This window comes from Spea bombifrons, chromosome 13 (assembly GCF_027358695.1).
Source record: "Spea bombifrons isolate aSpeBom1 chromosome 13, aSpeBom1.2.pri, whole genome shotgun sequence".
NCBI lineage: Eukaryota > Metazoa > Chordata > Amphibia > Anura > Pelobatidae > Spea > Spea bombifrons.
Window position 1 is genome coordinate 27745457 of NC_071099.1, and position 12113 is coordinate 27757569.

The 12113-nt window shown below is 43.6% G+C and overlaps 1 protein-coding gene across 1 annotated transcript; it reads left to right on the plus strand.

The window, feature by feature from the left end:
- The first annotated feature begins 474 nt into the window (after positions 1 to 474).
- Positions 475 to 4848, plus strand: ACTR5 (actin related protein 5). The gene is made up of 9 exons (XM_053453475.1): positions 475 to 828; positions 1734 to 1963; positions 2046 to 2215; positions 2608 to 2825; positions 2932 to 3093; positions 3188 to 3295; positions 3410 to 3549; positions 3628 to 3760; positions 4103 to 4848. Exons 1-9 carry the CDS (start codon positions 475 to 477, stop codon positions 4358 to 4360), a joined length of 1773 nt encoding a protein of 590 aa, XP_053309450.1. The 3' UTR covers positions 4361 to 4848.
- The last annotated feature ends 7265 nt before the right edge of the window (positions 4849 to 12113 follow it).

Genomic DNA, 12113 nt, shown 5'->3' on the forward strand with positions numbered 1-12113 from the left:
TCACTGTTTCCCACTGGGGCACACTGAGACCACCATGGCCGCCATCGTAAATCCAATCCAAGAGTGTTGCAGTAGTCAAGACGGGAAATGATAAGTGAATGAACCACTTTGACACATTTTTTTGTATAAATGACGTATTTCTCAAAACGCTTGTGTTTTCTTCAAAAATCACCTCGTGTTTTCATTACGTCAAACAAGTAAAACCGTTATCACAGGAAATCGTTAATCGTTGACAGTTTTTGGACACTATGAAGTAAAAGTGTTTTTCGTTACAAAGTGCAGATTATGAAGTAATAAACCTGGCGCTAATTATAATAAACAGCGATAATGAAGCAATTTCTCCTCAGACAGCATCAATGATGACGCAACTGATACCGTAACACTATTTCCCTTGCTTTTCGTTACTAGGAACCTGTGTGAGACTAGTGTCTGGTTTTTGGCGGAACTTATTTTCAGGCGGACCCATTACACAAGATGGCTGCGCCCAGACCTGCGGCTAACGTTTTCACGTTTCGTGATGCCAGAACGAATCCTGACCCCGTACAGGAGCCGGTACTTGACGGCCCGGCTGTGGTCGTATTGGACAACGGCTCGTTCCAGTTACGGGCGGGATGGGCAGGGAAAGGCCCTCCGTTGCAGCTCCGCTCTGTAGTGGCTCGGAGCCGCGGAGGGCCCCGTAGCTTGAGCCGGGTGGGTAATGACATCCCGAACCTGGAGCCCCTTCGCTGGTTGCTTCGGACACCGTTTGATCGGAATCTGCCGGTTAATTTGGAGTTGCAGGAGCTGCTGTGTGATCATGTCTTCCAGAAGCTGGGGGTGGCCTCACAGGTATGAAATCGAATGGAAAGAACAAGGGCTACTTTAAAATGGGGCCATTCTAATGTACTGTTACATGCGGAGCCGACAGCAACCATATTCTATTGGTTTCCATAGTAACTGCTCCACGAGTATATGACCCACTGATCAGTACTTCCCAAGTGTCCTGCTTTTGGCTTCCAATCCCTCAGTCCCTTTTTTCTCCTCTGATGATCCTCTTCTCTAGGAGCTCAGAAGGCTTGCTGGGTATGCAGATGTCAGAGGGTTCTACATTCCTATAAGTAACAATAATGTGGATTAAAACAGTACTAAATGTGTTTTATAAATTAAAAGGTGTACATTCTGAATCAATTATAAATAATTTGTTCTTCTAAATGCTCTAAAGGCTAGCTGACAGCCCGTGGCTAGCTGACAGCCCGTGGCTAGCTGACAGCCCGTGGCTAGCTGAGAGTATAATATGTTTCTATCTCCAGCTCTAATTCTGTTCCTTTAACAGTCTGGGTGCTGAATAATTAATTGCTTTTAGCGCATAGCAGGAGAAGAGAATTATTATTCAGTTTAATCAATGGGTAAAGCATTTAGACAGTTGCCGGGTTCCGTTCAGGGCTCGTTGAATCATTTCTTCTACATGTGTTATCATGCAGATAGTGGGTCACATCATCCTATGTATAATAAGAAACCAATTTAAATGCAAGGTCATTTGGGATTTGTCTCGGCACGACTGGATAGTTGGTGAAGCCAAGGTACAGATGATTTTTCTTTTCTTGACTCGAACTTTGTTTCAAAGCATGCAAACCAAGAAACTCGTCGAGATCTGACACCTTAAGTAGACTTGTAAGGGAATTGTACTTTTCTGTCTTGTCTTCTGTGATATTTACTCTAATCTCTTTTCCTTTTATGTTTTTTGCACTGCTCAGGGATGTGTTGAATACCCCATTGTATTCACCGAGGCTCCCTGCACTCCGCTTCATGTCCGGCAGATGGTGTCTGAGCTTCTCTTTGAGTGTTACCGCGTTCCCAAAGTATCTTTTGGGGTTGACGGGCTGTACAGTTTCTATCACAACAAGAACGATCTGTCGCCGCGGAGTGGGCTCGTTGTCTCATCCGGCTACCACTGCACTCACATACTCCCCGTCCTGGGTGGGAGGTGAGTGAAGAGGCTCATAAGTTCATGTCTTTCTGCTGGAGAATGAATGTTCGCTTTAATGACAGCCATTACCTATCTGCAGATTGGATGCCAAGAACTCCAAGAGGATAAATATCGGCGGCTTCCATGCGGTCACCTACCTCCAACGCCTGCTGCAGCTAAAATACCCAGGACACGTTTCTGCCATCACGCTAAGCCGCATGGAGGAGATCTTGCATGATCACTGCTACGTGCCAGAAGATTACATGGAAGGTAATAGCCTCTCTAGGAGCAGGTCTCGTTGGAATATAGAGTGTGCGTTTTTAATTTATCTACTATTACCACCAGGTAGAAAAACCTATAGTTTCTGCTTAAATTTTTTGGTGGAAACAGTTTTCTTTGTAGCTAAGCTCCTCCGTGGCTTATTTCTGGTGTGGAAGTTGTGCCTTGGGCTCACCGCTGAACGCAGTAAGAAGTGGCAGTGCTTCTGGAGCATGTGTATGTGCGATAGCCCGTGCTCCTGGCTCAATGACATCAGGAGGTAGCCTCTAGTTTTGCCCCTGAGCAGTGTTTCAGACTGAAATGTTACACGAATTGCAGGAAGATCAGGACAGTAAAACATTTGGGTATGGCTGCCCCTTTAACGATTTATCCATGTGCGGCAGAACTCCAGAAGTGGCGTTGCCCGGATTACTATGAACAGAATGTGCACAAGATGCAGCTTCCGTTTTCCAGCAAGCTCCTGAACAGCGCAATACCCTCTGAGGAGAAGCAGGAGCGCCGACAACAGCAGCTAAGACGTCTGCAGGAGCTGAATGCGCGACGCAAGGAGGAAAAGCTCCAGCAGGACCAGGAGCGGTTGGACCGGCTGCTGTATGTACAGGTACGTCTTGAACCTTTGTGTGTCCCATCGGAAGATAGGTCCAGGCAGCTTTTACGCACGGTTTACATGAAGCAGTTCCCTGAAAACGCTATGTATTTTCTTTTAGGAGCTTCTGGAGGATGGTCACGTCGAGCAGTTCCACAAAGCCTTGGTGGAGTTGAACATGGACTCTGCAGAAGAGCTGCAGTCTTACATCCATAAGCTTGGTGCAGCTGTGGAGCAGGGCAGGCAGAGGTTGCTGGTTGAGGCTATTGACAGCAAGCCACAGGTTGGTATTAGCCAATGAAATTGGAATCGTTGCCCTTGCTTTCCTGGACTTTGGCCCAGTTGATCCTCCCCTGTGTTGTCATGATCTGTCACAGACTCCAGAAACTACAGCAGAACAGGATGACATGGAAGGGATCTCTGAGCTGGAGCCTCTCTCCTCTGAGGAGCCGATGGAGACTGAAAAGACAGCGCCTAATGTCCAGGTATCGTATATACTGTACTCGTATAGGTGTATATATCGACTAAATAATACAGGGTCCTCATTTAGCATCAGTCCTCAGCCCTTCTGATTCACTGTTTTTATATGTGTTTGGCAGGCCATGTTCAATATTGCTGAATACCACCAAATGTATCTTGGCACAGAGAGAATTCGTGTCCCAGAGATCCTATTCCAACCGTCGCTGATTGGGGAGGACCAAGCTGGCCTTGCAGAAACCATGCAATATATCCTTGACCGGTAGGAGAACGTTCATTGGCGTTCAGCAGTTTTCATCCGAAATATTTTCTATTTGCATGATGTTGGATCTTTTTGCAGCTACCCTCCTGAAGTGCAACTAGAGCTGGTCCAAAATGTCTTCCTCACGGGAGGTAATATGATGTATCCAGGGGTGCTGGGCAGGATGGAGAAGGAGCTGCTACAAATGAGGCCATTTGGTTCCCGCTTCCAGGTACTGTGATTGGCAAGGAATTTTTCTAGAAGGATACAAGATGGGCTTCTGAACTTACAAGACTATTATGCTGGGACATTAAGATGATTCTGTTGCCAGGGTTACAAGCAAGTTTATTATTCCTTTCATATACCAACAGATATTACTACAGAAGCAATCTTTATGATTTGGGTAACAAATTAAGTCGCATTGATTTGTTCCTTGGTTTTGTGAATGTGTTTATTATAAAACCTATTACTAATGACATTTCTGGAGCACCTGTCCAGCTGTTACGTCCTGCAATGTCCTGTTTCTCTATCACCCTGCTTATTATTACAGTTGATAATTGTGATCATCACCCAGGTTTCCGTGGCTTCTCACCCTGTCCTGGATGCCTGGCATGGAGCATCAGACTGGGCCTTACAGAATGTGGAGGGGGAAGACGGATGGATTAGCCGCCAGGACTATGAAGAGAAGGGAGGGGAATACCTGAAAGAACATGCTGCCTCCAATCAATGTACGGGCATTCACCTCCCCAAACCTGCTTCCCGTGGCACGCAAGCGCTCGCCTCCCAGGAGACCGACAATGCTCTGCCGACAAGTACAGGAGCCGCTCAGTAAGAGGTACCAAGCATAAGGTCGCAAAAATGTTTGGCAAGAGGGAGCCTGAGCTGGACATCACGGAAGACACTGGATTTACTAAGTTGTGTAAAGAAATCTGTCCATGGGTTGATAGCTTTATGCCAATGCTCAACAGTGCGGCGTCTACAGGAATCAGTGGCAATAAAGCTGAATATGGCACCCCCTAGAAGCCGTTACCAAGAAAGAATGGAAGCCAAGGCACAGGGAAAATCCTTAAGAGACAGAGTCAGGTGCCTCGTAACTCAATCCGGTACTCTAAGGATCTGGAAGAACAATGTGATATTAAGAAGTAACTTAAGATACCGCAATGTGGGCCAGCTAACAAAATCCATCATAATGAATGGTGGTTTTTGAGTGTTCTTAAGAAAACCACATAAGGCCCCTCAAAAGAAGACCTGGTTAATTTATATGTATTATCTTTTTAAAGATATATTTTTTTATATTAAAGACCTAAACAAACACAGCAAGTGTGCATGGTATTCTTTCTGGATTAACAAGAATGGCGTGTAATGTGGCCAATGGTCCAGCAGAGGGAGCAGTACATTTACTTTAATTTAAACCCTCCACATACTACGGGGGAGACGTTGATTGCTTTTTTCTTTTTGTTTCAGTGTCGGTGTGATTATTCATCTGCATAAAGTTATCTCTATCCTGTTATTAAGTTGTTTATTGGTTCAGGCAGCTTTTGCAGAGGTGGGCGAAGGGAGGGTCAATAAGCCGAGAACATAAGGTTGATTAGATAATGCTGTCTCTGTCACTAAATCATAGGTCTTCGCTTTCAGCAGGTTAATGTTTAAAGTAGACATTTCCAAAACACCTGGGGGGAGTAGATGGACTTTCTCTTTTTGGAGTCCCCTCTACATTTCAGCCAGTGATACCGTAGTCATTAATAGTCGGTCTGTCCGATGTCATGGTGGGCAGGGTGGGATGCCGCTGTCATGTTCTATTTTCTGCTGTTATGGCAGCGAACCCTTCACATGGCTGTTGGTTAGAATGTTACGGTCCCTGAGAGAAGAAATTGGGCATTATTAAATTAGTAAGTATATCTGAGAAATTCACACTGACCTAGAGACGGGGGATATGTATAAAAAAGCTGTTTTTATCCTCATTGTTGCTATCGTAGTAGAATAACTTTTACCAATTAGTGTTGGGTATCGCTAACCTATATTTTTTTTATTATAGAAAGTGTTATATTAAGGATCATAGGTGCAATTGCCATCAGGTACATCCCTCCAATACTAAAATTGCTTCAGCCTTCAATATAACTGCTTTACGGTGTCAAGACTGTGATCAAATAACTTGGTTTTATAAGAAAATATAACGCAACATTAAAATATATACAAGTTTTGTAACAGAAGAAACATCATATTTATTTTATATTGGCTGTGAATAATTGTTTTTCTAAACCAGGTGAATAACGGTGCGTTCTAACGCTGAAATAGAAGCCGCACAGAAAACATACGTGTGTATTTGTAGCGGTAACCTGTACTGCGTGCTCGTGTGAATGGCTGTTTAGTTTTTTTTCACTGAATCATGTAGGGGATAATAATTCATTCTTCATATTGCCGTGTATAATGATTGCCTATAATTCCCTCGCCTTTGCCATCTAACTTATCGCTGCTCTGTGTAATTCCGCCTTTGTTTTTTCATTTTGTTCCAGATAGCTTCGCAGATCCTCGGGTGGATGATCGGCTCCGGGTCGCTCTCTCTGAGTTAAGTACTGGGTTAGTTACGGAGCTGATTAGAAACCCGTTGTTTTTTACGCTATGACATCATGTGTTTTTGTGCTGGTACAAGGCCTATGGAGCTCCCCTGCAGCTGGCGGGAACAGCGGGTGGCAGCCTATTGTTGCAAGTGATTTTGGAGACTGATTGGACTCTACGGTATTCCGTTCAGCATTCATTATTCTTTTATTAAGTGGGATGTCCTTAATGAATCAACACATCAAAGACAATGGATGCAAGCAAATGCTAGCCAGCTGTTTTGGCTCCTAGGCTGCATCCTAAAGGAAATTTGAGGTTGCTTCTGATGTGCTGAGCATCATGGGAGTTGTGGATTCACAACAGCTGGAGAGTTATCTCTAGGGACGAAGAATAAGAAAGCATACACAGTATAAGGCAATATACACTTATACGATTCTATACAGTCCTGGGTATAGATGAGCGGCTTGTGATTCTTGATCAGTAATTCCTGGGACTGATGGCTCGTAACCAAATCCTACGATTATATCGATTAGGTAAAAGTTAATCTAACTTCAAACAATTACGTACCATGCTAAAAATGCCCATAGGGTAATTATGGGCAAAACCAATAGATTTATGGACATATAAAGAATGTAATGCAAGGAATGGGGAGATACTGGTATCTTTCTGCGGGTTCACTGCTCTATTTGGAGATGGGGTGGGCCGGATCTCATCCGGCAAATGCAGAGAATAAAGATCCTTGTAGTATTCCCGAAATGATTATTATTTCATTAGACTGGTTTAATACTAAAGGGACAGGGGAGATATTACATATAGAATTTTAATAAAAACAATAAAAATAAGTTAAAGGAATCCTAAAAGGGAAGCCATGGGCACAGCACCCTACGTTTATGCTCGTTGCCCCCCCCCCGCAGTGCCGCTTTGCCATTGCCAGAATTGAACTCATTTCCCTTTGCACTTGCTGTTAACTTCCTGAGCAGAAAAGGAAGTGGAAAAGAAAATTGATTTTGCTTGTTGGAAAATAACCCGCGTCATCTCTTTTATCAGAAACCTCAATCGATTCCAATTATTTTTTTTTATTTTTTTAAAAAAAATGTGCGTTAAATTTACAGCATATCTCTATTTCCTCCCCTTATGCCCCTCTTTTCTAAGTAGTTGGGCGTAAGCCTTAAAAGTCACTATAAAAAAAAAAATCACCATCATGTGTATAGAAGCAGCAGGAAATGTGTTTATTTGTATTGCATTTAATCTATAAACATCTTTTTATCTTTCTAAATACATGAGATGCTTTTTGATTTGGGGAAAATGTTACTTCTGCAATTTTTGTATAGAAACGGCAGGAAATGTGTTGGGTTTTTTATTTTTTATTTTATGAAACTGTGTAAATAATATACATTGTAACAGCTCAACAGTCAAACTCCCAACCACGTCCCCTAAAACAGGAGACCCTTTCAAAAAAATCACCATCGGAGTCAATGGAGTTGTCGTCCTGTCTGCCGGAATCATGCTTTATAAGTATTCCCAGTTTTTTTTGTTTTTTTTTTTTATAATTTTATTAGCTTGGATATTATGACAGATTTTAATTTATTGTACTTTTGTTGTCTGCTATAATCCAGCCATAAGTTTTACTGGTGGGGGTTGTTTTTTTTGCCCTTGATTTGAAAGCACATGGAAAAGTTTTATGGAATATCTGCTGATGATTTTTTTTTAATGGAAACGTTAGCCGTCATGCGCACTTTAATGCATTTGCCATGTGGGGGATGTCTATTCTATCACTGGCCTGACTTGCATCCCCCCACTCCATGTGCCGAAAGCTTCTGCTTCTGATTGGCTGCTGCAAGCAACCAGTCAGTGGAACAATTTACTTTGGGAGAAGCTGCAGCTGCACCTCCCTCCATGTTGTAAGTTCTTTATTACGCATTCTTCGTGTCCCTTTAAACCTGCAGCTGTAGTAATCCTAGTAACTGGAAGCCGTATGTTGTAGTACGCCGTATTGTTTATGAGACTATATACGTTATATAGAGTACCTCATGGTCCGATTTGAAGGAGGGAGTGAATACCGGGCAGATAAGGCGCTGACGTCTCTTAAAACGGTTTTTAATTGAGCTTTTAAAAGTTATTAAGCCGGGGTAAAGTCTGTTAGTGTACTTTAATAAATTCCACAGCTGGGGCACAGCTTAGGCGAAGCCTTGAGGGTGTGAAGAGGTCGTAAACCTTGTCGGAGAGTCGTGGATACGAGCAAAACACAGAAAAGCATACTGCAAAAAATAAAATAAACTTTTCGTTCAACCAAATAAACGCTACTTCTACTTTATAAAATAAGGGGCCGGTTATAAAGCTGTCAAAAGGCAAGAAAACAAAGGTGAGATCAAGTGATCAAGAAAGGTGTCCTATAATGCCATAAAATATGGGGACCTCCACGTTTGTCTTCTTAACCACTGGCTACGGCGCTCTTCTTCTGTCTTCATTAAGATCTCCAAAACCCACAACTAATCATATGGGTTAGAAACCAGGGAGCGATCATATGAGACAAAATTAACCGGCGCAGAACGTTTCAGGGCCGGACTGGGGATTAAATCCATCTGGCCGCGCTCTACACGGAGTGCATCCAGCAGGCAGCCACGTAAGCAGCCGTAAAGGTACATAGGAAGCTCCTTCAAGCACCAGGCGTTTGCCCGATGGCCAGTCCAAGCCTGCCAGTAGTATAATGTTAGAAGTCGCGGCTGGTGTTTATGGGATTGTTCCAGCCCTGCTGACGTGTTACGGGTACTGGGGACTTTCCTTTCCAGATTGCTTGCAGGTTTCTCCATCCTCACTAAAGAATTCGCATTGAGCAACGTTATCTTTGGTGAGGTTTCCTTGCCTTCGCAAACAGGATGTCTGCTGTAGCTATTGCCTCTGTAGGAATGTCCCGTTTTCCTGATCTCCAGCATTGAACAACTTTTCTCATTGTTTCCCTTTGTCCTGTTTTTGATAACCCGACTCGTGCCCTTCATGGAGTCACCTACGTATGGTGTACATCCAAGAGAAGGGAAGCCTCACAGCGTGGCCACAATTTCTACTCTACGGATGGGTGGAGAAGATGCAGTCTTCTGGTGCGGGTGAAGTTTGGTTGCCTTACGCTACCAGAAGTTGTTTAGAATGGGGTGAAGCTTCCTCTTCAGCCTATGGATATTCAGTAATGGATGGATGTTGGTGAACCAACACGTCCTTTTATACTGATGTGCCACGGCTCTGAGGATGGATTGTTCATGAGGCAGAGGTCTACGTTGCCAACGTTTTTCAAGACGTCTTCCACGTTCATGCATAAAGTGGAAATGTATCGATACACACAGTGTTCTCCCTCCTCTCATTACGTTTATTGTGTTCTCTTGTTTGTGCCGAGCCGAGCCTGGCTTTTAATCCCAAAACCAATGTCTGTTTTCTTTCCATCTCGATGGCAGTTCCTGGAGTGGTTGAGCCAAAGCTGAGAAGCTCCTCTTTGATCTTCAGATCTTTTGTATCTTGTATTCCGTGAATGCCAACAGTGTAGCTTGGTGGATCCGTTTCATTATTTAAAGATCCATGATGGCCATCCGAGAGTTTCTTCGTGTATCGTGTCCATCTGTAGGAGGCATAGAACCGCCGACTCCTCTGTCCCTCGTCGCTCACCTGATTCTCCTCTTTTTTTATTGTCTCCCAATGTTTGCTGAATATAAGGTATATCACAGAGTTCTACAGCCATAAAAACGTATAGAAAATATTTCACAGTAAATATATTATAACACTCCATCAAAAAAAGTGTTCATAGAATAAATAGTTTAATTTATTATTATTATTTTATTTTAATTATTATTATTATTCTATACCAATCCATTACTCTTATAATTAGTTATCTAATTATATATCAATAAGACACAAAGCCAATATTATTGAACATCTCAAATATACTATGCCCGAGAAGGGAGTCTATTCACTAAAGGGTGAGTTGTGGTTTTACCTCCATCCCTTCCCTGTTGGCCGCCGTCGGCTGGCTTCCCCAGCTGGTAGGTCCGAGCCGATCCTTTAAAACGTATAATTTAATGGGTGAGGAGGCTTTGGCGAAATCCCACTAACTTTATACATTATACAGGGCCAGCCAAGCTCTTCCTGTTAACAGATGCTTAATGGGGATCGGCAGGGGAACTGAACAGCAACTCTCCATTTAGTGAATAAACCCCATTATGTATCAGAACTCCTGTCGGGGGAGAAAGTATGAAAACCGACCATCATCAGCTGCTTTAGACAATAACTTAACTAAAAACGGCCCGAGAATGGTAAACCAGGGTTAATTTTCTTTCCGCTTTAGCGTAGAGATCGTTACTTCTATTTCCTGCTCCGTTTCTTGTTCCGTGACGCTGCTATTGCTTAAATATAATTTCTGCTAATTAAAGAGGTTATTTTCAGTAACCCCATTATCCCGGACGAGGAAAAGGAGAAGTCGCTGCGCCCATGAAGTTGGTTAATCATTATCCTAACTTTCAATAATAGCTTTCTAATTTTGGGTGGATGCCTGACGCTAGCATCTCGGGGTAATTACTTCTAGATATGTGGCTGCCGTTTCGGTGCGTGAAAGGCGCTGCGATTTCCAAGAGTTAATTACTCAACGTCAGCAAAAAAAAAAACGGTCATTTTATAGATTTGGGAATTAACGTGAAACATAGAATTTGACAGCAGACGAGACCCATTCGGCCCCTTCTAGTCGCCCAAGACTCTTAATCAGTAGTCAGTCTCATCTAAGATTTAGGAGCCATACGCCGATCCCATGCGTGTTTAACTTTCTTCACTGTATTAATCTCTACCACTTCAGCTGGAAGGCTGTTCCACTTATCCACCACTCTCGGTAAACTAAAATATCCTTACATTCCATCTCCTGCTTTGTAATAAACTCCCCTCCTATACTTTAAGGATTTAGGTATATACTACGTGATATACTTACTGCAGATATGTCGCGCCCAGCATGGGCTATGAGCATGCGGGATGCTCGTGTTTTCTGATCCCCCCTTAAAGTATAGGTCTGGACCTGCGAATTTAGCACGTTTTAGGCTCATGTTTTGTTTACGTGCCATGAACGTCGTATAATGTGTTACAGGTGCAGTTTAATGTCACCGGCAGCCCCCGTATTAAACTGCCCTGTGGTAAACTGTAACCCTCTGTGAATACTTTAATATGCATTCTTTCAAAAAGAACCCGACACAGAAGATGCAGCCCTGTTGCTGCAGCTTCCCTCCTCCTCCGTGATCCAGCTATCCTTCAAGCAGCCAATCAGTGACAGGAAAATCCGCCAATTGAAATGAATGGGATTGTTGTCCCCCCTGCGTGCACACGGGGGTCTTAAACCGAACCCCCGCTCATCGTGTGCCCCCGAGCCGGCGCTGAAGCTGAGTGGTTCTGCAGGCCGTTTAGGTTGGGGGGCTGGAACGGGACGGATGCGTTCTCTAGAATCCCCCCATGCTTTTGCAAAAGAGGCATCACGGAGATTTAAAGGGACCCCGCGGCATGCGATGGCGATGAGAGGTCATTTGCATCACGTTTAATAACGATAACGAAGAAAGTGACACGAACGAGGAAGAGCGGTGCCGAGACATGCCGAGGGGACGCGCTGATTGGCTGCGGTGTGAATTGCCATCACCTCGTCATGTTTCTAGTGACCTGTTAAAGTTACGTATTAACCCCGCGGCTGACCAGTCACATACTGGATCTTACTGGAGAGATTTGGTGTTTCTAAGCCATTTCCTCGATTAAATGTTCGACCTGTTATACGCAGAGCGGCATGTATCTGTATTATACGCGGATTAGCGTGTATCTGTATTATACGCAGAGCAGCGTGTATCTGTATTATACGCAGAGCGGCGTGTATCTGTATTATACGCAGAGCAGCATGTATCTGTATTATACGCAGAGCGGCGTGTATCTGTATTATACGCAGAGCGGCGTGTATCTGTATTATACGCAGAGCAGTGTGTATCTGTATTATAGGCAGAGCGGTGTATCTGTATTATACGCAGAGC

Coding starts and splice junctions, on each gene's coding strand:
- ACTR5 (XM_053453475.1), top strand. CDS start 475: ATGGCTGCGCCCAGACCTGCGGCTAACGTTTTCACGTTTCGTGATGCC. Junction 1,964..2,045: donor CTCCCCGTCCTGGGTGGGAG/GTGAGTGAAGAG, acceptor ACCTATCTGCAG/ATTGGATGCCAAGAACTCCA. Junction 3,550..3,627: donor ATGCAATATATCCTTGACCG/GTAGGAGAACGT, acceptor ATCTTTTTGCAG/CTACCCTCCTGAAGTGCAAC.